The following is a 22,614-nucleotide window of genomic DNA, read 5'->3' on the forward strand; positions in this document are numbered from 1 at the left end:
TAGGCAAGAAAACGTAAGCAAGAGCACATCGGAGTTTCGGGAAAAAGAGCTACCGAATCTTGCTAACAAAGATTTATATAACCCGTGAGACCGGACTAATCTGATAGCCAGCTAGAGAAACGGTAGTGGAGGGTATTCGCAAGAAGTTGCCGAAAGAGAGGATAGCGCTTGCAAAGAGAATGACGCTACCATTCTCTAGCAGAAACATGGGCAGGTGACGATGGAGACGAGAGAGCAAGGTCCGAAAGAGGCAACTAGTGTCGGAAAGAACGCGAGAGGCAGGGACAGTGCGCAGGTGGAGAAGAAGAGGGTTTGCAGAGATATATGAGCAAGGAGAAGATAAGGAGAATATCAAGAGAAGACGAGAGTATATGAATAAGAAATCCTGGGTATCGAGTATTATCCGCAATATCAACGCAGTCGACCTGTCTCCAGGGTCCTCTCCACGCTGTGCACATTTTCTCGCTGTTCAGTCTGGATGCCAAAGTCAGGGAGGAGTCATCGCATGCGCCACAGACCCGAATACGACTGCTATGATATCTACTTCTGCTACTGCCGCTGCTGCTTCTGCTGCTACTCCTATCTCGACTCAGAAATTATACTCTAAAAAACACAAATAATATTAATCTTGTCTAAATCACTATTATACTCTATGCCCAGCTTATATCTGTCTGCCGCTCAGAAATTACCCAATGCGGAAATGGATACCCGATCGAGCAGGAGCAAGCGGTTTGCGTAGGGCATTCTCCCAATGCGGAAACACGGTGAGCGTGTCCTAACCCTCCACGGCCTTGTGCGATGCCCGATAAAGCTATCGGGTGCGCAGCCGCACGCCTCTGAGTTCTCTATCTCATTTTGCTTCTCTGCTCTCTTTTCTTTTCCTCCTTCCTATTCTTCTTCTTCTTCCTCCTCCCCTTCCTAGGTATTACAGCTGTTCTCCGTTCGTTCGTTCGTTTGTTCCTTTCCCTTTCATTCTTGTCCTTGTTTGAGCCGATACTCGCTCTAGCCATGGCAGAACCCTCGATCTTGCTCAGACTGCCCGACGAGGTAACCTGCCAGGTTCTTTCCCTCCTATCGCTCGCCGACCTCATTAACGTCGCTTGCACCTCCCACGCCGTCCACGACCTCGTCCTGAAGAACAATGCCTTTTGGAGCTTCCGACTGCGTCGCACGTTCGACCCTCTCCTTCCCGAGGTCGTCCCTCCCTCCGCTACATCTGCCGCAAACGTTGACCTCCCCACGGAAGTAGCGGCTCAGCAGCGTCTACTCACAACCGATCAGAAAGACAACATGCGTCTCATTTTCGACGTTCACGGAGGTCTTGGCTCTCAGGCTCGCTTCTCGAAATCTTCATACTCTACCTCATACAACTACGCTACTGTCCATACAGACTCTGGTCGCCGCAGCGCCTCCCCTTCCGAGTCGGCTAATTCCTCACCCTCGCCAGGCCCTTCTTCCTCCTTTTCTAATCAGATCTTGTCAAAGTCTCAGCCTCGTTGTGTGCGCACGACTAAGCGTCGCCCTCGTACTCCATTCGAAGAATTCAAGCGTCGCGCTCGCCTCTTCCTCAAGAACGGCGCAGAATCGCGCGCCCGTTATGCAGACTTTCAATACCGTCTTAGCGTACGCGAAGAAGTGGTCACTTTAGCTTTGCGTCTTCTCCGCGAGAACAGCACTCGCAATTTCAGCATTATTGCTCAGTCGCAGCTTTTTTCGGCAATCATCTTCGATCAGCTGCTACCTGGCACCGTTCCTGTTGTTCACATTGACAAGCTGCCTTCGCCCTCGGCTTACACTCTAAAGCCTAATGCCTACATTCTCCAACAGCGTATCGATATGCTTCGCGTTGTCTTTGGCCAACACTTAATCCGCGCTCCTCAGACATTTGATTTGCGCGAAATGCAAGCCGTTGTCTACGACTCTTCTCGCTTCCCTCTCTTCACTACACCTACAGAGACGGCGCAATCGCGCTCCGGTGCTGGTAGCATGTACCGCGCCGTGGGCCCTCAACGTTTACCTGATTCAGCTTGGTCTGATATTGACGCTTCCTGCACAACCTCTGTCGTTCCTCGATTTGATGTCCTCATCTCAATTATCAACTTCTTTGTTCATCACTCTGAGCGCACTGCAACCGTTCGCGAAGGCTTGCTTCCTTTCTTTAACACACCGCCCGAGGCCGCAGACTTCACTTTCACAGACGGCGACACCTTTGACTTCCCCAAGGACTGGACTGGACTCTATGGATATTTGGCATTCTGGGACTTTGACGTCTTGCGTCGCACTTCAGGAGCCCGCACGGAAAACAAAAACACTACCGCTGTTCCTGACCCGCGCTTCAAGCCTGCCACTGCCTCTCTTCCTGGCTACGCACCACTACCCGGTTCCAGCTCCTCGTCGCCTGCCATGCCCGATCCTGCCACTGTCCCGTCTGTTGAGGCATTGCCATTCTCTTCTCCATCGCCTACTCAAATTACTGGTTACCACGGCGCGAGCCATCCTTCTGTTTCTCAGACGCCGTCTGCTACTGGTCCCTCATCACACCCGTCCTACCCATCGCAGAAGCCTGAGAGGCCCTCATCTTCGGCTAAAATTGTTGACCAGTTTGACGGCATGCAAATCATGCAGGTTGATCTGCCACCCATCCACGGCCCGGTCTCTTTCGTCGGCCGTGGTCGCGATCGTTACGACTACATCACCTACTCTACCCTTATTCCTCTTGACGCATGCTACGGCTTGCCTGGTTTCGCAAGGTTTGGAATGCGGAAAGAGTACATTCTGACTGACTCTGATGGTGGCTCTGATGATGGTGAAGGTGTCGTCTGGGAATATAATGGTGTCTATATTCCTGGCCCCAAGATCATGCTTGGACGATGGCGCGATGGATCTGATCCATCGGTAAGCAACGCCGTTGAAGGACCTTTTATGTTTTTTGCTGAACTGTGAGATATTTTTTTTTGCAAAAGAAAGTGTTTTATGTGTATGAAGTTCAAGTTGGGTGTCATAGTTTTTGCTTTATATGGGTGGTTTTCTTTTTCCTTACTACGGATTGTTTTTTTTGTTCATGGAGTATTTTTTCTGTTGTAGTTTGATATTTATGTGTAATGTCCACTTGTATTTATTTGTGATATCATGTTTAATAACTGAGACTGAAGTCAATGAGGCGAAAAAAAAATGTGCTGTATTATATTGATATGGTTCGTTTATGGAGATGCCGCTGGGTTGCGCGGTCTTCTTTGGTTTAGTTGTACATAATTCAATAGATTTGATGAATGTGTTTATAGCGACTTTTCGTGTATTTAATTGGGCGACTAATAGATGAAATATGTCGGCGGACTGCTGAAAGTAAGCCTGGTCAATCAACGCTCACGCGTCAAGGTCACGTTTTTTGCCAGCGCCACAACGCGTTCTGATTCGCGTCGAGCACACTTATCTTTCCCTCCCATACAAACAATCAATACGAAAATCAACAATATAATGGATGACGTTTCAGACCCATCAGATTGGACGTCAACTTCCCTTCCACAACTTGAACCTCTAGATACTGGTCTTCGATGTCGTATATGTAGGGACTGGTATACTGCGCCGATGATCACAGAATGCTCACATTCATTTTGTTCACTTTGTATACGGAAATGCATTGCCGCTACGCCTAGCGCAGAAGCTCCTTGCTGTCCCATATGTCGTGCTTCTGTGACTGAAGTGCGACTGCGAAGGAATCAGGTCTTGGAAGATTTGTGCTTTTGGTTTCGAAGTTCTCGAATGACAATGTTGGAGTTTGCAAAGGCGCAAGCAGAGTCGTCTCAGGAGAAAAAGGATGTGTCGGGTAAGAGGAGACGACACCATCTTGTAAATAAGACTGAGTCGTCTCAGGAAGATGGAATTCGGCGATCCTCGAGAATGCGGAGGAGCGTGTACGTTATTTCCTGAGTTCTCTCGGTTTTAATATTCTTTTTCTAATTCGCGATAAAGATCATACCAGGAGCATCTTGACCTCGATCATGAGCAGCCTACTGAAGATAATTCTGCAGCAAACAGTGGCTGCTTTGTCATTCTTGATGACGAAGAAGGTATATGGCACTGTCTCCTTTTACTATCTGACTTACCACTAACGCCACCGCTTTAGCTACCAACGGTCTCGTTCCATGTCCTGTTTGTAATCAACGAATGACAGAAAAGCAAGTAATGCGGCACATTGAATCCTGCCTTTCTGTTAAATCTATATCCTCTTCATCCCACCAACATTCACTAAACGGCACGACAGCATCCTCGACATCAAAACCCCCAAAGACCCTTCTCACAAGCAGCAGTTTCTCTTCAAAACCTTTCCAACGTCTTCCTAAACTACAATACAGTCTTCTCAATGAATCGAAGCTCCGTAATAAACTCCAAGATCTTGGTATCCCTGCTCACGGAAACAAGCAAACTTTACAAAATCGACATACTGAATGGGTCAGTCTCTGGAACGCGAATGCCGATCTCACATCTCCGAAGAGCAAGACGCAGTTACTTCGAGAGTTATCAGAATGGGAAGCCAGTTTAACGCGTTATGCATTGCAGGGGAAAAAAGAGGAAGATCTAGATGCTTGGGCTATGACTCATAAAAGCGATTTTCAAGATCTAATTGCAATAGCGAGGAGCAGTGTGCAAAAGAAGCAGAAAGCTGAGGAGAAATCATCTGTGATAGAAGCGGAGCCTAGAAAGCTAGAGGAGGTTGCAGTTGTTGAAGAGCCGGATGAAGAAATTACTTCTTTATCTAATAATTTTGTGTCTGGCGTATCGTCAGAGGATTGATAAGACTATGATAGTTTGGAGTCGGCATTTTTTATTACGATTTATGTATATAGTATACGCAGCATAGAAATTAGATTGTATTATATTCCTTTAATTCTCCACTGCTGCCGGTTTAAGTTCTTCCTTCTTCACTTTGCTATCGTCGACTCTATCTTCGATATCTGGTACATCTTGTAAAGTAGCCTTAGCCAACAGATCCGCAAGATCTTCACCCGAAACCTCCGCACGCTCTTCAGTATTCTGGCCTGACTCTTCCTTCAGCAATCGCGCGTATTCATCTTCGATATCCTCTTCATCCACTTGTCCCGTAGTAGCCTCGTTAATTATCCTACCTATCTCCGCCGTCTCCGCGGCTTGTTGCTGCACCTGCTCTACAAGATCTGCAACCTTATCTGCTCCACCGACTCGTTTGTTCAATTGCTCAAGTACCGGTAAACTATTCTCCATTATCCTTGTCATTTCAAGATTATCATGTGCACTCTCGATGTTTTCTAGTAACGTCTCCAGTTGAAGTTTATACTTCATACTCTTTGTAATCGTCGACTCGGCAACTTTCGACTTTTTAAGTTCAGCAAGAGCTAAGTTTTTGTAGTGCTCGGTCTGCGGTCTTTTGGAAATATATTCCGCAGATTTCTGCCGTGAAGCGATTGCCTGTGAATGTTGAGTTGAAACGCGTTTATCTAATTGGTGGATCATTGAGCATAGTTTTGCGACAGTCGTCTCTTCTTCTGATATAGGTGTCAGTGCTTCTGATCCTATTTTGAACTTGATTATCTAGTTTCTCATTAGAAATTTGTAAGCCATTTTGTAAAAAAAAATAGACTCACTGTTCCCGAAGACACTGCCTGTTGCATGTCACGGGTTATATGCTTGATCAAGATCGACATGTCCAGGTCAGACAGAATCGGGACATCATTTTGGTTCAAGTCATTGCCATCTGCCATATTTATACTCGCCGTTCCAAACGGGTCCACGGAAAACAGATCTTTTATCATCTCCACAGTGTACACTCCGGCGAATTTGAGAGTAGTTCTCTGACTTGCGGCCTTCACCCTCGATAATAGTACTTTAGCTGCTGCCTCGACATTTTCCAAAATCACGTAATCAGCTTCCGGTAATCCATCCTTTTTACGCCATGACACAAGTGTCTGATAGTACTCGCTGACAAAAGTGTCGCGGAATGCCCAGCGCGCCATCGAGGAGCCATATTTGATCACTCTCCATTGCGGATCTTTATATATGCTGAACTTTTGGGCGAGAAAAATTGATTTTGGCACAAATCTATGTTGCGCTGCTTGCTCTTCCTGTATACCAATTAGTATGCTGATCCTTGGAAAACATTTTCATACAAAAAGCTGATGAGAAACTTTCACGTACAAATACAGCACTGAGTCCAAGTGGCCGTCCCCACTTCGCGGAACTTAGACTATCTAATAACTTTGACCCAGAATGTATTACCAGCACATCATCACGTACCACACTACCAGCACTCCCAGCACTCCCATCCTCTTTATCCGTCTTTGGCACTAATGTCCGAGTTGCATTTATGAGTGCAATCTTCCAGACATTCACATTTGCTTCGTAGCCATCAGGATTCGAGTCCTTGAGTCGACGAAAGTCGCTGTAGAGCGACGGTATACGAGTCTCGGTAAATGATGGTTGTGATAAGATAAAATCCAATAAGCTCATCATATCTACTCTATCTTGCCCAGCATAAAGAAATTGCTGAAAGAAGACTGTGAAGAGGTTGGTTGAGATATTGTTTTTGTATATCGCGACGCGCGCGTGGCGCTCATCAAACTCAAAACTTTGCAAGTGCGCCGCATTTTGTGCGGCAGATTTTTTCTCTCAATTTACAGTCGCTCGTTGAGTAGTGATTAATTTCATTAATGTTTATAAGTACACTGTCAATAATAATCAAGTAATGACTCCCGCAGATCACCAAGTATTTTTGCAAAAGAAAAGACATATATTGGAAGACTTAAACTCTCCATTACCGGATCTAAGCCCCAAAGGAGGTCCTGATGTTCAGATTTTACCGCTTCTGAAACTGATCAACCAGCATGAGTTACTAGTCACGACATCATCATGCGCTGGTCGCGTCGCGGTATACGCTGAAGGAGTCAGGTTAAAAAATAGTAAACATGAAAAAGATCAGGAAGACGAAAATGAACTAGAAACGAGTGCAGTGATGGTGGGTGGGAAAGGCGGCGGCGGGCGGTGGTTGTACGTGACGCACGATGCTCCGACTGCAGAGCGAGTTGAGGGAAGGTCGTGGACTGACATTCTACTTGGAGACCTGCGAATCAGTTCATCAGCTGATGGTTTTAATGCGCGAGATACTTTGCATCGAAGATATGTACATTTCAAGTATGAACCGATGGTGAGTCCTCCTTTTCCAACTTGTTGAACCTTCAGCAGCAACTCACTAATATACTCTACTCTGCAGATTTTACATGTATTGTGCGCAGATTACGCCATTGCTATGAAATTATTAGGTGTGGCTTTAGCAGCAGGTTTTCGTGAATCAGGATATAACGGCAACATCCTCGCGATCCGTTGCTCTTTAAGAATCGATTCACCAATTGGATTCCTGTCGCCTGACGATGAAAACTGTATAATTCCCCTTGTGGGCGATTCATATCTTGCGCATTTGATGGCTATGGCATTAGAACGATACACAGAGAATAGAAGACGTATTGATAGATTACATGAGAGTATTATGAGAAGTTTGGGTTTAGATTCGGAAATCAAGAACGCGGAGACGAAAGAGGAACGACGAATTCGGAAGAAAGCAGAGGGTCTGACAAGACAGCAGCAACTTCTAGAGCAGAGAAATGGCGAATCTGAAGCGGGAGGGGTGGATTCTTGAGTAGCTGCTGATGTCTGACTTACAACGCGTATTATATACGCCTCAAACAACGGTTAAAATTATCTTGACGATGACAGCTCACTAGATTGCCATTAAAGGGCCCTGGCGAGCTCATATGTATCTAGAGGGCCAGTCAAAGTGATCTACCCTTACGCATGAATGGCCTCCTAATGCTATTCTTTTGAGTCGACTCAAAAGTTGATCTACTGTTCTAGTCGTTCAACTTATGCCATTGATACACCCGCATGTATATTCTAGTCTATATCCACCCAAATTCCCAAATTCTGTATATATAAAATAAAAATAATCAAATGAAAATAAAAAATAAATTAGTCAAAATGACCAAAAATACCAAAAATACCAAAAAATCAAAAATAAGAAAAGCGATCCAGAATCCAATAGCACTTACTCAATTCTTTTCCAAAGCCTGCAACTGCACCAAATCAAAGTACTTGCCCTTATTAGCTAATAATTGTTGATGAGTGCCACTTTCAAGAATACGTCCACTTTCAAAGACATAAATCATATCCGCATTTTGAATCGTGCTCAAGCGATGCGCAACAGCAATTGTCGTACGACCCTTGGCGGCAACATCAAGCGCAGCTTGTACGACCTTCTCAGACTCACTATCGAGCGCCGACGTTGCCTCATCCAATAGAAGAACCTTAGGTTCACGAATCAATGCGCGAGCAATGGCAATTCGCTGCTTCTGACCACCCGATAAGAGAGCCCCCTTGGATCCGCAGAGTGTATCGTATCCGTCGGGAAGAGACATGATGAAGTCATGGATATTGGCTGAGCGACAAGCTTTCTCGACCTGCTCGTCAGTAACTGGCCTAGAGGATCCTAGGGAGACGTTATATCGGATTGACCCAGCATATAAAACAGGCTCCTGTTGCACGAGCGCAATCTGCGAGCGGTAGCAAGCGACATTCAATGTCGAGATATCCTGTCCATCAAGGAATACGGCGCCACGCTGTGGTCGATAGAACGATTCGATCAGACCAATGGTGGTACTCTTTCCGCATCCCGAGGATCCCACAAGGGCGATAAACTGTCCTTTTTTCACAGAGAGGTTTAATCCACGCAGAACAGGAACATTCAATCGCGTGGGATAGCGGAAATGCACATCACGGAATTCAATTTCACCACTTGTCTTCTCAGCGTTAAGCATGATGCCTTCTGTGCTCTGCGCATCGATAACAGGCTCAGACTCTAAGAGCCTCTTGATGCTACGACCAGCGCGTAAAGCTTTACCCATCTCAGGCGCAAACGTAAAAACAGTAGTCGTGCTCTCGGATCCAAAAACGACAATCAAAAAGATGAGGAAAAACTGATACAAAGTATATTCACCATTTCCAACCAATTGTCCTCCGTAGTAGAACCCAAGCGCCATAATGTAGTACTGCATTCCACGAGAGATACCATCAAAAATAGCAGACTTGTTGCTGGCGCCACGGTTACATTTAACTGTGCGTGCCAAGCTTGCGCGATAACGCTCCATGATTTCTTCTTCACGAGTAAGCGACAAGACTGTACGGATAGCCGAGGTAGCTTCGCAGGCGTAATCTGATGAAGATGTGTTTTCCTTCTTAGTTTGCTCCATATAGTTCGCAAGGAACCGGAAACGGAAATATCCAATAACAAGAATCAATGGAACCGTAGCAAACATGACAAGTCCAAGCTTATATCCAACAAAAAGGGAGAATATGAGACCGCCAAGCATGACAACCAAAGACTCAACCATCTTATTAGCGGTCTCACCTCCAAGAGCATCGATGCTCTGCGCATCACTAGCAAGCGAAGAAGTAAGTGCACCAACAGAGTTCTCGCTAGCATCAAAGTACGCGATATCTTGGCGCAAAAGCTGACGAAATGACATGGCTCGGATACGGCGCATAAGTCTGCTCGAAGCATATCCAAAGGTTGCTCCCGCAATAGAGTTTGAGAAGAACAAAACACCTCCATGCATGAAAATAAAGCCGGCAAGAGGATATACAGAACGACGGAGAATCTCGTAGTAGAATGGAGTGCTATATTCTTGCAAGTAGGTGAGTGCGACTGCGTAGAGAACGCTGAGGCCAATATAGGCAACACCAGTCAAGGCACCAGAGTAAAGTCCTAGGAGCATAGCAGCAAGATCACGCTTAGCAATACTGTAAATGACTTTCAAGACAGTAAATGCCGAAGCAAGGTCTTCGCTCTCTCCACTTTCCACGTCGACATAAGTCGCAGTGGCAGTAGTCTCGATCTTCGCAAGTGATGTCATCTCAATGCCAGCCTTCTCGTCAAGTTGAGCCTCGCCATCGTCTTCGTCGGGTGCCGCAGTGAAAAGCTCTACTGCACCAGCAATACTTTGCGCTTCAACAAGACTGTAATACTCTCCCTTCTTTTCCAAAAGTTCGGTATGAGTGCCTTGCTCAAGAATGGTGCCAGTGCGCATGACAACGATACGATCGGCATCCTTGATGGTTGACAATCTATGGGCAATAACCTATTTTCAAAATAAAGTTAGTATAGTAGATTATAATTAGGTATAAGATAGCAGGACGAGACTCACTATAGTGGTTCGGTTCTTCGAAGCTCGATCAAGCGCTTCTTGCACAACGCCTTCACTCTTTGTATCAAGCGCCGAAGTGGCCTCATCCAGTAGCAGAATTTTTGGATCCGAAACAATAGCTCGGGCAATAGCAATACGCTGCTTCTGACCCCCACTCATCAAGAATCCGCGCTCTCCAACTTGCGTTTCAAGCCCCTCTGGAAGCTCGCAAATAAAATCCCAGGCATTAGCTTGTTTGCACGCCTCAATAATCAAATCCATTTTCTCTTCTTTGGCGGCGTACTCAAATTTAGTACCAATCAGACCGTAAGCAATATTCTCAAAGATTGTAACCGCAAATAGACTCGGCTCCTGCGATACAAGTGCAATGTTCTGTCTCAACCAGCGAATATTGAGATCAGTGATATCATGACCGTCCAAGGTAACCTGCCCTTCGAGAGGGTTATAAAAGCGCTCGATAAGACCAATGATAGTACTCTTTCCAGATCCAGAAGATCCAACTAAAGCGACTGTCTTTCCAGCAGGAATCTGTAACGAGAAATTACGGAGAACAGTAACGTTGGGGCGAGATGGATAAATAAAGCGAACATTCTTAAGCTCAATATCTCCAGAAACGGTTTGAAGACGCGAGCCAGTCTCAACAGAAGAGTCAATAGCAGACTTGCGATCAATAGTTGCAAAAATCTTTGTAGAGGCAGCAAGACCAGCGGAAATGTTGGCAGCGTATGGAGAGATGATGGTGAAAGCAAACGCTCCCTGGAACAGTGCCATAACGCACTAGCAAGGAAAATAATTCAAAGTTAGCAAAGGCAATAAATAGATAAAGCAATAACAAATACAAAAACTCACAGTCATCATGATGCCCACACTAACTTTATCCTCAGTCAATAACCGGGTTCCTTGCCAGTAAGTGAGAGCGTCAATGCCAAAGGCAAAGAAGTGCACAAGACCACTCTGAAGGCCGCTGGCATAACCAGTCTTAAGGTCCCACTGTTCAGCAACTTGAAGAAAGGTGTCAAAAGCTTGAACCATGCGCTCCTGAATTCCAAAGGCTTGCACGTTTCGAACGCTGGAAATTGATTCCTCAGCAAGAGTAGCGCCGCCGCCATAACCAGTCTGAGAGCGCTCAGCATATTTTGTAACAACTTTTGAACCATAAAGACTGACAACAATTATAGCAAATACATTTCCCAAAATAATAGCCGTCAATTCGGCAGACTGGGTAAATGAAAGGATGATAGCAGCGACAAAAGTCGTCGAATGAGAAATCACATAGCCGACTTTCTCAGACATTGCGTCCTGCACGAGAACGGTATCTGAAGCAATACGGGTAGTGATCTCACCGGCTCCAAGCTTATCAAAGTAGCCAATATTTTGACGTAAAGTGGCAGCCAAATACTGTTCACGAATGCGAGAGGCAAGAACCTCGGCGCGATCAATGAAAATGAAAGACTTGATGTAAGTCAGAATGGAAACAGCGGTTGCTATAAGTAGCAGAGCAAGCGAGTAATATCCAATTTGCCTCAAAAAATCATCTTTTGACATGGCATAGTACTCGTAGTTGCCATCCGTGTAGTTACCGTATCCGTAGTAATCGGATGTGAAGTTGCTGAACGCATCACTAGGATAATACCACTTGTGTGATGTTTCGTTGAAAAGCATGTTCTCGGTCTTGTTGAAATACTCATATGTTCCATTATTCCAGCTGCTAGTCATTCCATTTGGAAGATTGGTAAACTGTTCAGTCGCGAAACCAAAGACATAAGACATCAGCGGGCGCATGAGGCCCTCTAGAATAGAGGCGACGACTCCACCTGCTAACAGGAGTTTATCGTTTTTGGTCGCGTAACGGAACAATCTGAAAAACGAGGCAGATACCACCGGCACTGTGACCTGTTCGCGCAAGATATCTGCATCCTTGTCGGGAAGTCCAGCAAACTCATCGTAAACACTATCGATAGACGAATAACCCTTACGCGAGACTACAGAGGAATGAGAAGAAGCGGAATCATCTGAAAGCGACTTCGTGTTCACAGTGAGTGGAGCTTTCTCATTGTCGCAGTCAGCCATATTTGGGTAGTCAAGCACACTCAGTGTTAGCTTGTCAAGAAACGATTGCGAGTTCGACCGTGACTACAACAAAGGGAGAGAGAAGGAGAAGACAGACGCACTGGTTGTTATCAGAGTCTATCTATCGGCGCCTCGCGTATACTTTAAGGTTGGCCTATTTTCTGAGGCACATGTATTGACATCTCTCCGACAACCCGCGCGAATGCTGGGTTTTTTCTGTAACCGTTCTGGCTCAGGGCTTATCGCCCGTATTCGTCTTCTGGTGATCAGCTCGACTCACGCAAAGACCCACGCGCGGACCCCTAATCACGAACGGACCAAGGCTGTCTTGGAGTATTATGCATGCTAAGGCCTGAGCCAAAAAGATTATAAGCGGATTCTTTGATTTATAGTATTGGAGTACTGTAAGTGATTTCCGGCACAGAGATCATGAAAGTGCGCGTGTTTATCGGTTTGCATGAGATGTATGACTTTGATGACGCAGTCACAGGGTAACTATTGTCTGACCCGCAGCTGCTAAAATTGCAATGTTCGCTTTGCTTTCTTCTGATGTCCAGTTAATTCCGCATACTGTTTGTTTAGGCGCGGCGCTCCAGTGAGAAACTTGAATTATCAAACATCGGTTTTGAGTTTACTGATAGCATGGAGCGATAAGAACCCAAAGCCGCAGCTCGGTGTTTGCGTCGACTCACCCGAATTTGGCAACGGGTTTATTTGTCCGGCGATCCGCACTAGGAATTTCGAAAGACATCTTTCTCCTGCCTTTCGCTCAGCATGTCTTTAGATAGCGATTTATATTTGAATAGCAATGTCGCGACAGCTCGCTATATGGGTCACACTTTGCTCGGTTTGCGTAGTGTTTAAAAACTTATCTTTGGCAGCTTCATAGTGTAGCTTGTCTCACGTAGATCTGCTTAGCTATATCGAGTGCTGGAATATGACTCTTCGAAGCTGCCTTGGGACGCTAAGTGGCCAGATGCAGTATTTATTTAATAAATCTCGTCGTAGCTCGTTCGCCTGTAATAGGTTGATGATCAAAACATTGTCAGTTGAATGTATCTTTATATAATGCCTTTATGTGATCTTTTACGCAGGCCTTGAAAGCACCAAGTAGAAAAAAAACATTCTCTTCAAGTATATGCCGCCGTTTACGATAAACACGCATTATGAAACATTTTAATTTCGTGTTTGATAATTAGAACCGCTGCTGCAAAGTGTAACGATCCCTCAGATCGTCTTCAGTGAGATAATCAAATGCTTTCTTTGGCACTGCTTCTATCGCACTTTGGCCACTTCTCTTTGACGTCTAGACAGTACGGTATATCTGTACTACTATATTTTAAGCAAGGGACATGTTATGACTAGTGATGGTTTGTCGTATGCAAAAAAAAATGTTCGATAACTGTGAAGAGGACTTTAAAGTTACTTTCTGTTAGTCACCCCCGGTGTCCTGTTTCTTTATTGTTTCTCTTAATTGTCTTTTTCAATTTGTCTCTCCTTATTGGCTTTTTGGACTTAAAACGACAATGAGCTGCGTAGATGGTACTTCATGCATTGAGTTTGCTGATATCTGAAAAGACTCGAGAATTTTTATCGGTGTCCATTCTGTGCTATAATATTTTTTTCTGTTAAGGCAAAGGAAAAGCGTGCTCATTTTGTGGAAAATATATTGTCAAATCGCAATAGATAGTAGCATAGAACGAATTGCCAATCGAAAAAAGAAACATCAAGAGAGCAATCAATTGTCTCTCGAAAAGTTTAACATTGCTGTCGCTTAACAGATATCGTTGCACTTTGGATTCTTCGAGTCAGACTGGCTTATAGAAGTTTAGAAGCTCTATTAAAGGAGTTTTCGCGCAATATGAAGCTACCGAGCAGCTCTTTGTCATGATCTGATCTCTGTTTCTGCTCTGCTACTGCTCTGTCACTGCTCTGTTACTGCTCTGTTACTGCTCTGTTACTGCTCTGTTACTGCTGTGTGTCTGCTATGTGTCTGCTCTACTGTGGTATGCAGGTTGTGTTATTGGTGATATGGAACATAGATTGTGATGTCAAATCATAAGCTATTCATTTTAGAGCAGCTATAAAAATACTTCTGTTATGGTATGCGATTTCAAAATTAGTGGGCACCTGTCACTGAAGAACGATACCGTCGTTCGCTGTTAGTGACCATCATTACTCTCACCTTGCAAACTTGACGGTCAAAATTAGTTTTTTTTTATTATTGTATTTAATAATTAATTTATATAGCCGTGGCAATGACGAGCATGAATATATGTGTGTTTTGTTGTTTAAGGAGAATGAGGAGTAATAGTTTTAAAATATGCTTGCTTTGTCTTTTCAGATATTCATTATTTTCGAGTCAGATCTATGAAAAAAATCTATATATGAAAACCAATTACAAATTGATTAAAATAAATATTTTTTTCGGATCCTTTTCAAGTATTTTTAATTCGAATTGTGCGATTTTTGTAGTTGAATGTGTGCAAGAATTAAGATGCCTGCCATTTAAGCCTCGAGTAGATTGTCGCTGAGGCTATTATACTGCGTACAGACTTTTGCAGATGCAGCACTTGGAAATCTATTGATCTCTCTTCTTTATGTTCACCACTATTTGATTAAATTTTGAAGATCAAAAAATCATTTGACCAGATTTATTGTATTTCACCATCATCATCATCAAAGCATCCATTCAGATTCTATTTGACTTAAATTATACGGTTTCATCTACTTAACAATGTCGATTCCACCCGAAGCACTTCAGAAGGTCAGTTGCGGTAACTTGACAACTTGGCCACGCAGAGGCCTACATTTTTCTTTATTAGAACTGAAATCTGACAGAGTAAAATATAGGTGGTTCAAGAGATTGAGCTGAGGATCATTCAGTCGCAAATGGAACTCAGCAGTGTTAGACAGCAAATAAGTCAGAAGGAACGGGATATTCGATTAACTGATCTGACAATGAAGGAGCTTCGTGATATCCCACCGACCGTCGGAGTATGGGAAGGCGTTGGAAAAATGTACGTTTAAATCTATTTGCGAGTAGTATAATTTTTAATTTCGGGTGAGTAGACTCAGGCTAACTGAGGTGTTTGCAGGTTCATGAATGTGCCGATTACAGAACATATCAAGCGATTAGAAAGCGAAAAAGCAGATAGCCAAGATCAATTGAAAGCTATGGGAAAGAAGTTGAACTACTTGGAGCATACTTATAACAACGCAAAGAAGAATATTGATGATATTCTGGGAATGCAGTCGTGAAGAGAAGGAGCGAGGTGTACATTAAATTTTAGTTTGCAAAAAGATACTTGGAAGCAGGTGCATTGCTGAAACCGCCCTTGTTCTTGAATGATATCGCAATTTGTTATAATTAGAATGACAGGCATTTTCTCAGCGCCAATATCACGTCACGTCTTTCAGTTATTATATGTCTGTGTATGCGAGTTGACACGGTTTTGGATTGTAGTACATTTTGATCAATATATTCTCACATGAATACCAGTTCCGCCAAGCCTTAATATACATGATGAAATTCTTTATTGCTACCATATTTCATTATACGCTATTTATTATTTGTCATCGTAAGGAAGAAATGTATATTCCTACGCAAGACGTACATGACGATACTAAAACGCGTGTTCACGAGCGTGATTGTGAACTGACAGAATCTTTAATAAGCCGCAGCGCGGCTTCCACGCGTGTCCCAGACAACACTCTCAATTCAATTTCAATTTCATAGCCAAGGTGCGGCCATAGTTGCAGCAATGCCGAGTTTTGGCTCAGACAGTAAGTCTCGTGGCATAATAATATTTTCAAGAGTATCGGAAATTGACAGATTTTTTGACAGCGTCGAATACGATACGAATACTGATTTCGTCTGATAATCATGTGGGATATAACGAGCGCGATCCAATTCGCGGCGACGACTCCTGGAAGACGTTCCATGAGGTGATGATGCTTGCAAAAGAACACGAGGTGCGTTGTGTGTGTTTTGCTTTTATACTCCGAAAATGAAGTATGTCAAGGCTAAGATTATGAATTGGTGGTAGGTGGACATGGTGCTTCTTGCCGGTGATCTGTTCCATGAGAATAAACCATCGCGACAATCTCTATACCACGTCGTCAAAACTTTACGAGAAGCATGCTATGGTGACAAACCATGTGAACTCGAACTAATCAGTGATCCGAGCTTGTCTTTAAACGATGCGTATGCTATATTGCCAGAATCGATAACTTTACACAGTTCCTATCTAATTAGTTGATTTATAGCAGCGAGCACATCAATTACGAAGATGAAGATATTAACGTGGCTATTCCGATTGTAGCTATAAGTGGGAATCATGACGATGCGGGTGGAGTATGAGATTATATCTTCTATAGATCCAGGAAAAGCGATCACTGATAAATGATGAATTTAGGGAGGCAGTCTATCTGCGTTAGATATAATCTCCGCAACAGGTTTGATCAACCATATTGGCAAAATTCGCGAAAACGATAATATTACTCTAGCGCCTTTAGTTTTCCAAAAGGGAGCTACGAAACTTGCCATCTATGGCATGGAAAATGTGCGGGACGAGAGATTACATCGCACGTTTCGCGATCATAAGGTCAAATTCATGCGACCTGACTCAGAAAATAGAGGTGAATATTTTAATTTAATGGCCCTACATCAGAATCAGTATGCTATATAAGAAATTTTTTGTTGGTGATTTGAGATATTTACTATTCATAATTAGTCACGCTCACACGGAGACTGGATATCTGCCGGAAAACTTCCTTCCTCATTTCCTCGATCTAGTGATCTGGGGCCACGAGCATGAATGCCTTATGGACCCAATTCCAAATCCCGAGACTGGATTTGAAGTAATTCAACCAGGATCATCTGTCGTGACAAGTTTATGCGAAGGCGAAGCCGCCGAGAAATTTGTTGGGCTGTTATCAATCACCGGTATTGAGTATGAAGTCCAGAAGATTAGACTAGCGACCGTTCGTCCGTTCATTATGAAAGAAGTGGTGATGTCTAAAGATTACGGGATTTCAGCGGCGGCGAAAAACAGAGGACGCGTTATAGAGTGGCTAACAGGTCAAATTGAAGAGCTGATCGATCAAGCAAATGAGCAATGGCGATCAGCAAACTCAGACGAATTAGGACATCTTCTGACAGAAGAAGACCCTCCTTTACCGCTTATTCGTCTACGGGTAGAATACTCTGGAGGATATGAAGTTGAAAACCCACGACGATTTTCGAATCGGTTTGTAGGTAAAGTTGCAAATGTTAATGATGTTGTCCAGTTCTATCAAAAAAAATCGGCAAATATGACTAGTAAGTTTTCCTATCAGAGTTTTCATTTTATATTTCTGTCGAAGAGAGGTACCAATATTGATGATATAGGACGAGTAAATGATGTCGGAGAAGAAATCAATGTGGTAGACGCAGTCGAGCTTGAAGACATCAAAGTCCAAACTATCGTTCAGGAGTTTCTCAAACAATACACACTTGAAGTTCTCCCATCGACAGGTCTAGACAATGCTATAAGTCAATATGTAGACAAAGATGATCGACATGCGATAAAAGCGTTTGTCGAGAATACAATTGAGAATCAAGTGAAGCGGTTGCTAAGTCTAGGCGATGTCGACGAAGACGCAATCGACCATGCTTTGGCGCAGCTGCCCGCCGTCGCCGAAGAAGAAGCCAATTTAGGATCGAAAAGGTCCCGAGTCGTCGCTGCCGAAGAATCAGGAACAAGAACAGGGAGGAGACAAATCGCCAATACACCGGCTGCCCGCTCAAGGCAGATATCAGACAGCGAAAGCGAAGATTCGTCATCACCACCTCGTCGCTCGCGCGCCGCCGCCCCGGCAAAGAAGACCACCAGTACGACACGAAGAGCACATGCAACAACTACTTCTACTTCGGCTTCAGCAGCCAAATTGCATAGTCGTTCTCGTAAAGCACCAAGTCGTCAGACCCAGCCGTTGTTCAATGAGGATACCAGTGATGATCAGACGCCTGACTCTTTACAGGAAGCCGCAGACGATAATGAAGATATGCAAGATGCGGAGTCTATAAATGAAGATGACAGTGAAGAAGAACAAGGAGAACCAATCGACAAGCGACCCCCCAAACAGAGTTCAGCGTCAAATATTTCTCGCCGTCGCAATATGCTTCCTTTCACATCCTCCCGCACAGCACCTACACCGCAGCCACAATCCCGACAAAGGGCATCTGCGGCATCAAAATCAACTCGCAATATGCAGGCACCATCAAGAGCCCGCGCCAGTAATAGCAGAGGTCAACGAGCCCTGGAAGCCTCTAGGAATGCATCCGAAACTACGTCGCAAAGTAGAGCTCGCGTTGCTCCGATTGAAATTGTGAGCGATGACAGTGACGAGGATATTTTTAACTAGCTTTATCAAAATACAAAAGGCATTATATGACATTATAAATTTAAAAATCCAGAAATCCAAAATATTAGAATTCTATAACAAGAAGCGTGACAGTCCAAACGACTAAAACCCGAATAATCTGTATCATTGTAGCTAATTTTCCCGACCCAATCCATCATGAACGCCATGTACTATATCAACAAAAAAAAGTAATAAATAAGTAATTAAGAACCCTGGATAACCCGTCTTCTAAAACAAACACTAATTCCATATTAACTAAACACACATGAAAATGAAATTCTCTCGAGAAGAAAAAAAAAAAAACCTCGAACACCCATAAAACCGAAGAATAAAAAAACCCAAAAATAATGCGATTAAACAGGCCCATCAGCAGAGGCGCTGCCTAATTTCATCGCTTCGCCAGCAGCGCTCCACTCCTGCGAACGTCCCCATTGATTTACTTTATCAAATACGTCCCCAATGATTTTCTCCTCATTACTTCCAATAGCGATCATAGATTCGAAGCTTAGTGGAGCAGTTGTGCTTTGCCCATGCTGCGCGTCTTGAAATGACGGAGTTGTGTCATCGCCAGCGTCAAGATTTAAATCAAAATTTATTTCTCCTTTAGGCATATGAATGTATTCATCGCCAAAGAAATCAGAGATATCATAATCTTGTAGGTTATGGGCTCTCCTGCTCTCAGGAAGCTCAGGAAGTGGCTTAGATGGTAAAACCTTTTCTTCATCATCAGCAGTGGAAAACCTATCGCTGTGCGATTTCGACTGAGAGTCATACTGAGACGACAACGCTGGGCTAGGATTCAAAACGCCACCAAACACACTAGGGCCCTGCATCACAGCTGCTACTGGCGTCGAAGTCTCGGTGGGCTCAAACTGGAATTGCGAGGACGCAGACATTTGAGAAGATAAGGACTCTTGCAATCGATACTGCTGAACCGGAGACCTCTGGGAGGGAGTAGGAGAATACTTGGATTTGCCGACGATCAACGGTATAGCTGGAGCGATAGCCGCTGTAGACTTTACCACCGCCCCTCGCAAAGATGGTGGAGAAGGCTTTGAAAGGGGGCGATTAGATGGAGGGGGAGAAAGTATGAGTTTGCCACTAATGTTTGTCGGAGTCTTCAAAACAATTTCTTTTTCTTCCTCAATTTTGCCTCCGATAATCTGCAATTTTCCGGTGCTTCCGGGAATGGTGCTTCCAGTATCAGGAAGTGACATAGGAGTGTCGACAGCAGCTTGACCTTTGATTGGCTTTGTAGTGCAAACAAATGGAGAATTTATAGAAGGGGAATATTGAGGCGACGGAATGGCCGCCTGAGAACCATTGTATCCGACAAAAGACCTCACTAGTGGAGTTCCAACCGAACCATGAGATGCTGTGAAAGAGATATAATTAGAAAACTTTCGAAGGATGATATCAACAAAAAAGAAATCAGTACCTGCGCCAGGATCTCTCCAAAGATCTTTCCGAGCGAATTGAAACTCCGCTTGAGTATCAGGAAAAGGTGCAGGGTCAACCGCTTGCGGAGAGACTGGAGTTTCTTTCTCATCACCAGCCATTGACAGCTTGTCACGAATCTTCTTCATCTTAAGCTGCTCTTCAGCGCGCTTCAAAGTTTTTTCCTGTCTCTTCTTCTCCTGCTTTTCCTTATTTGCCTTCTGACGCTCAGATTTCTGCCGTACTCGCTCCTCCTTGTCTTGCTTAATCTGCTCTTTGCTGCGTTTAGATGGTGCAGAACTGGAAGCTCGATCGGAATCTTTCCGCTTAGTAAGACTCTCCGTGCGAACTAATGGTGGTCGAGGTATTGAGATGTTGTTTAAGCTTAAGGCTGGACCGGGAATGATGCGCTTGGTGGTGGGAGGCTGCGATGGATGTACCATTTCCGGCTCTTCTGTGTCAAAATTACGGAATGCCGGACTCGCCCCAACGAACTCGGGCTCATCCTTGGATCCGCTCATTGCAGACATGTGCGAAGACTGGTGCCGTGATTTGGATTGCTGGTCGTGAGGAGCAATGACAGACTCATTAGTCTTGAATGCAAATTGGGGAAAAGTATTAGCTTGTTGTTGAGGTTGTGCACTGTAGACTGCGCCCGAGTAAGGAGAAGAAGTTGGCATTGTCGCGCTGACGGCTGAATCAGTTGAAAGCGCTTGGAAGGCAGAGTGTGTACGATTTAAAGGCTGAAAGACAACTCCGGGTTGCATCGGACTAGACTGACATGAAAGATAGTCCAAGCCTCCACTCGCGATAGGAGACGGACCAACGCTATTCCATCCTTGGTGCAGACTTGGAGATTGCATGGCGCTAATTGGGGTCATGAGCGAGACAGGAGAGTTTGCAACAGGTGAATCGTGCAAGGAGGGAGGAAGGCTTCCAAGGCTGCGCTGGAGATCGGTCCAATTGATGTTGCTAAACTGAAATGGGTCAGGTGGCTGTGATGATTGAATTGGAATATGCTGTTGCTGCTGATGCTGTCGTATGGGCAGAGCCTGAGGTTGAGGTCGTGACTGAGATTGAAGCCGTGACATCGCTTGCGACGGATCGCACATATTCGTTGATTTGATGTATTGCTGCTGCGGTCGGAGTGGTTGCATGAGTGGTTGAGGAGTAACCAAGGGCATAGAGGGCTTGACAAGCTCAGGCTCAGACAAAGCATACTGGGGGCTCCATTGCTGGAGGTGAGACGTATTTATTGCGGCACGAAAATGAGGTTGCTGATGCTGTAGAGAGTGATGATGCGACTGTAGCTGGAATGGAGGCTGCGAGAGCTCTTTCGAGTCGGAATCCCACAAATGGCCAAAAACAGTGGCCGACGAAAAATAAGGTGGCTCACTAGTTCTGATGTAGTGGTCTGAAAAGCGCTGGGCGCGAGCAGTGTCAGGCTCGGGGGCTCCGATGACGATATCACTGGCAAGCATGTCGAAGAAGCCGTTTTCAGTGGCGGATAGATTGAGCGTGCTCATGGCGGCCGACGAGACTTGGGTGGGCGCTACAAACATGCTCTGATCGTGGACGAAGGGACCGACGAGTGCGACAGACGGGTCAATTTGCAGACACTGCTGTCTCTGCTGCTGCCGGAAGTGAGGTGGAAGACGATGCTGCTGCGGGAGCAGGCCAGGCGGACCGGAATAGGCAAAGACGGGCTCGCGCTGCTGGTGCTGCTTGGGGTCGTCGAAGGCCAGGGGCGGCGGGTAGGAAGCTGCGAAGTTCGCTGCCATACTCTAGGCGAGACGACAAACAGAGGCGCGGGCAGAATACGACGGGAGGGAATGCAAGTCTAGGAAAATTCAAGGTCGGGGAAGCATCAAAACCACGGACAAGAGAACGGAGCATCGGGATTGGGCTGGAAGCCAAAGTTGCTTGGCAGCTGTCGGATGCACGTGAGTAAGGCACAAGTCCATAAGCAAGTACTGATTTAGGGTACTTTTGCAAACAAATGCTGCATTTGGCGCATCCAATTACCCTAAAGGGACTAGCGCGCGGCTGGGACTGACAGAAGAGTGTCAAGAAGCAGAGACTAAGCGTGTTTACTCTTTGACGAGCACCCCCGGCGGACTAGATCCTCGGCGAGAAGAAGATCCAAGGACGAAGGCAGCAAAAAAATCTGAATTTGCATCATCAGACTGCAGCAGATTGGACTTCGGCGCAAGAAGGCGCACGGGTATACGGCAGCCGATAACCAAAGCTCTAGAACAGCGGCCCTATGAAACCGTCTTTTTGTTGTGGCGAGGCCGACCCATTCTCTCGAACCTCATCTTCTCTTTAGCTTCTCTTTATCATCTCTTTATCATCTCTTTGTCTTCTTCTCCTTGCTCTCTCTTTGCACCTTATACTCTGCTCTCTAGCCGAACCCGGTTCTCAGTTTTCATTTCTCAGTTCTTCATGAAACGCTTCTCCGTGCACGTACCACTTC

The 22,614-nt window shown here is 45.0% G+C and overlaps 8 protein-coding genes across 8 annotated transcripts; 5 read left to right on the forward strand and 3 right to left on the reverse strand.

The window, feature by feature from the left end:
* Nucleotides 1-780: 780 nt before the first annotated feature.
* On the forward strand, nt 781-3,284 carry V2V93DRAFT_367388 (uncharacterized protein). The gene has a single exon (XM_066909561.1). The coding sequence runs from the start codon at nt 1,009-1,011 to the stop codon at nt 2,941-2,943; it is 1,935 nt and encodes a 644-aa protein (XP_066766448.1). The 5' UTR covers nt 781-1,008; the 3' UTR covers nt 2,944-3,284.
* A 146-nt stretch (nt 3,285-3,430) lies between these two features.
* On the forward strand, nt 3,431-4,902 carry V2V93DRAFT_367390 (uncharacterized protein). Its single transcript, XM_066909562.1, has 3 exons — nt 3,431-3,911; nt 3,970-4,067; nt 4,124-4,902. Exons 1-3 carry the CDS (start codon nt 3,475-3,477, stop codon nt 4,789-4,791), a joined length of 1,203 nt encoding a protein of 400 aa, XP_066766449.1. The 5' UTR covers nt 3,431-3,474; the 3' UTR covers nt 4,792-4,902.
* V2V93DRAFT_367392 (uncharacterized protein) lies at nt 4,861-6,552 on the reverse strand. The gene is made up of 3 exons (XM_066909563.1): nt 6,169-6,552; nt 5,619-6,095; nt 4,861-5,565 (listed from the first exon to the last, which is right to left on the reverse strand). The coding sequence occupies exons 1-3, from the start codon at nt 6,481-6,483 to the stop codon at nt 4,882-4,884; spliced, it is 1,476 nt and encodes a 491-aa protein (XP_066766450.1). The 5' UTR covers nt 6,484-6,552; the 3' UTR covers nt 4,861-4,881.
* Nucleotides 6,553-6,688: 136 nt separating this feature from the next.
* On the forward strand, nt 6,689-7,979 carry V2V93DRAFT_399987 (tRNA wybutosine-synthesizing protein). Its single transcript, XM_066912568.1, has 2 exons — nt 6,689-7,174; nt 7,241-7,979. The coding sequence occupies exons 1-2, from the start codon at nt 6,716-6,718 to the stop codon at nt 7,661-7,663; spliced, it is 882 nt and encodes a 293-aa protein (XP_066766451.1). The 5' UTR covers nt 6,689-6,715; the 3' UTR covers nt 7,664-7,979.
* A 93-nt stretch (nt 7,980-8,072) lies between these two features.
* V2V93DRAFT_379425 (P-loop containing nucleoside triphosphate hydrolase protein) lies at nt 8,073-12,293 on the reverse strand (the record flags this gene model as incomplete). The annotated part of the gene is made up of 3 exons (XM_066912010.1): nt 8,073-10,157; nt 10,224-11,000; nt 11,073-12,293. The coding sequence occupies 3 exons, from the start codon at nt 12,291-12,293 to the stop codon at nt 8,073-8,075; spliced, it is 4,083 nt and encodes a 1,360-aa protein (XP_066766452.1).
* Nucleotides 12,294-14,735: 2,442 nt separating this feature from the next.
* V2V93DRAFT_367400 (Prefoldin) lies at nt 14,736-15,789 on the forward strand. Its single transcript, XM_066909564.1, has 3 exons — nt 14,736-15,060; nt 15,147-15,313; nt 15,392-15,789. Exons 1-3 carry the CDS (start codon nt 15,031-15,033, stop codon nt 15,552-15,554), a joined length of 360 nt encoding a protein of 119 aa, XP_066766453.1. The 5' UTR covers nt 14,736-15,030; the 3' UTR covers nt 15,555-15,789.
* A 139-nt stretch (nt 15,790-15,928) lies between these two features.
* On the forward strand, nt 15,929-18,732 carry V2V93DRAFT_367402 (Mre11 DNA-binding presumed domain-containing protein). Its single transcript, XM_066909565.1, has 7 exons — nt 15,929-16,079; nt 16,141-16,268; nt 16,343-16,500; nt 16,563-16,650; nt 16,712-16,971; nt 17,030-17,616; nt 17,686-18,732. The coding sequence occupies exons 1-7, from the start codon at nt 16,058-16,060 to the stop codon at nt 18,699-18,701; spliced, it is 2,259 nt and encodes a 752-aa protein (XP_066766454.1). The 5' UTR covers nt 15,929-16,057; the 3' UTR covers nt 18,702-18,732.
* A 322-nt stretch (nt 18,733-19,054) lies between these two features.
* Nucleotides 19,055-21,919, reverse strand: V2V93DRAFT_404485 (uncharacterized protein; the record flags this gene model as incomplete). The annotated part of the gene is made up of 1 exon (XM_066912642.1): nt 19,055-21,919. One exon carries the CDS (start codon nt 21,917-21,919, stop codon nt 19,055-19,057), a length of 2,865 nt encoding a protein of 954 aa, XP_066766455.1.
* Nucleotides 21,920-22,614: the final 695 nt, after the last annotated feature.

The sequence above is a fragment of the Kockiozyma suomiensis genome (assembly GCF_038497685.1).
Source record: "Kockiozyma suomiensis strain NRRL Y-17356 unplaced genomic scaffold V2V93scaffold_5, whole genome shotgun sequence".
Classification (NCBI taxonomy): Eukaryota; Fungi; Ascomycota; class Lipomycetes; order Lipomycetales; family Lipomycetaceae; genus Kockiozyma; species Kockiozyma suomiensis.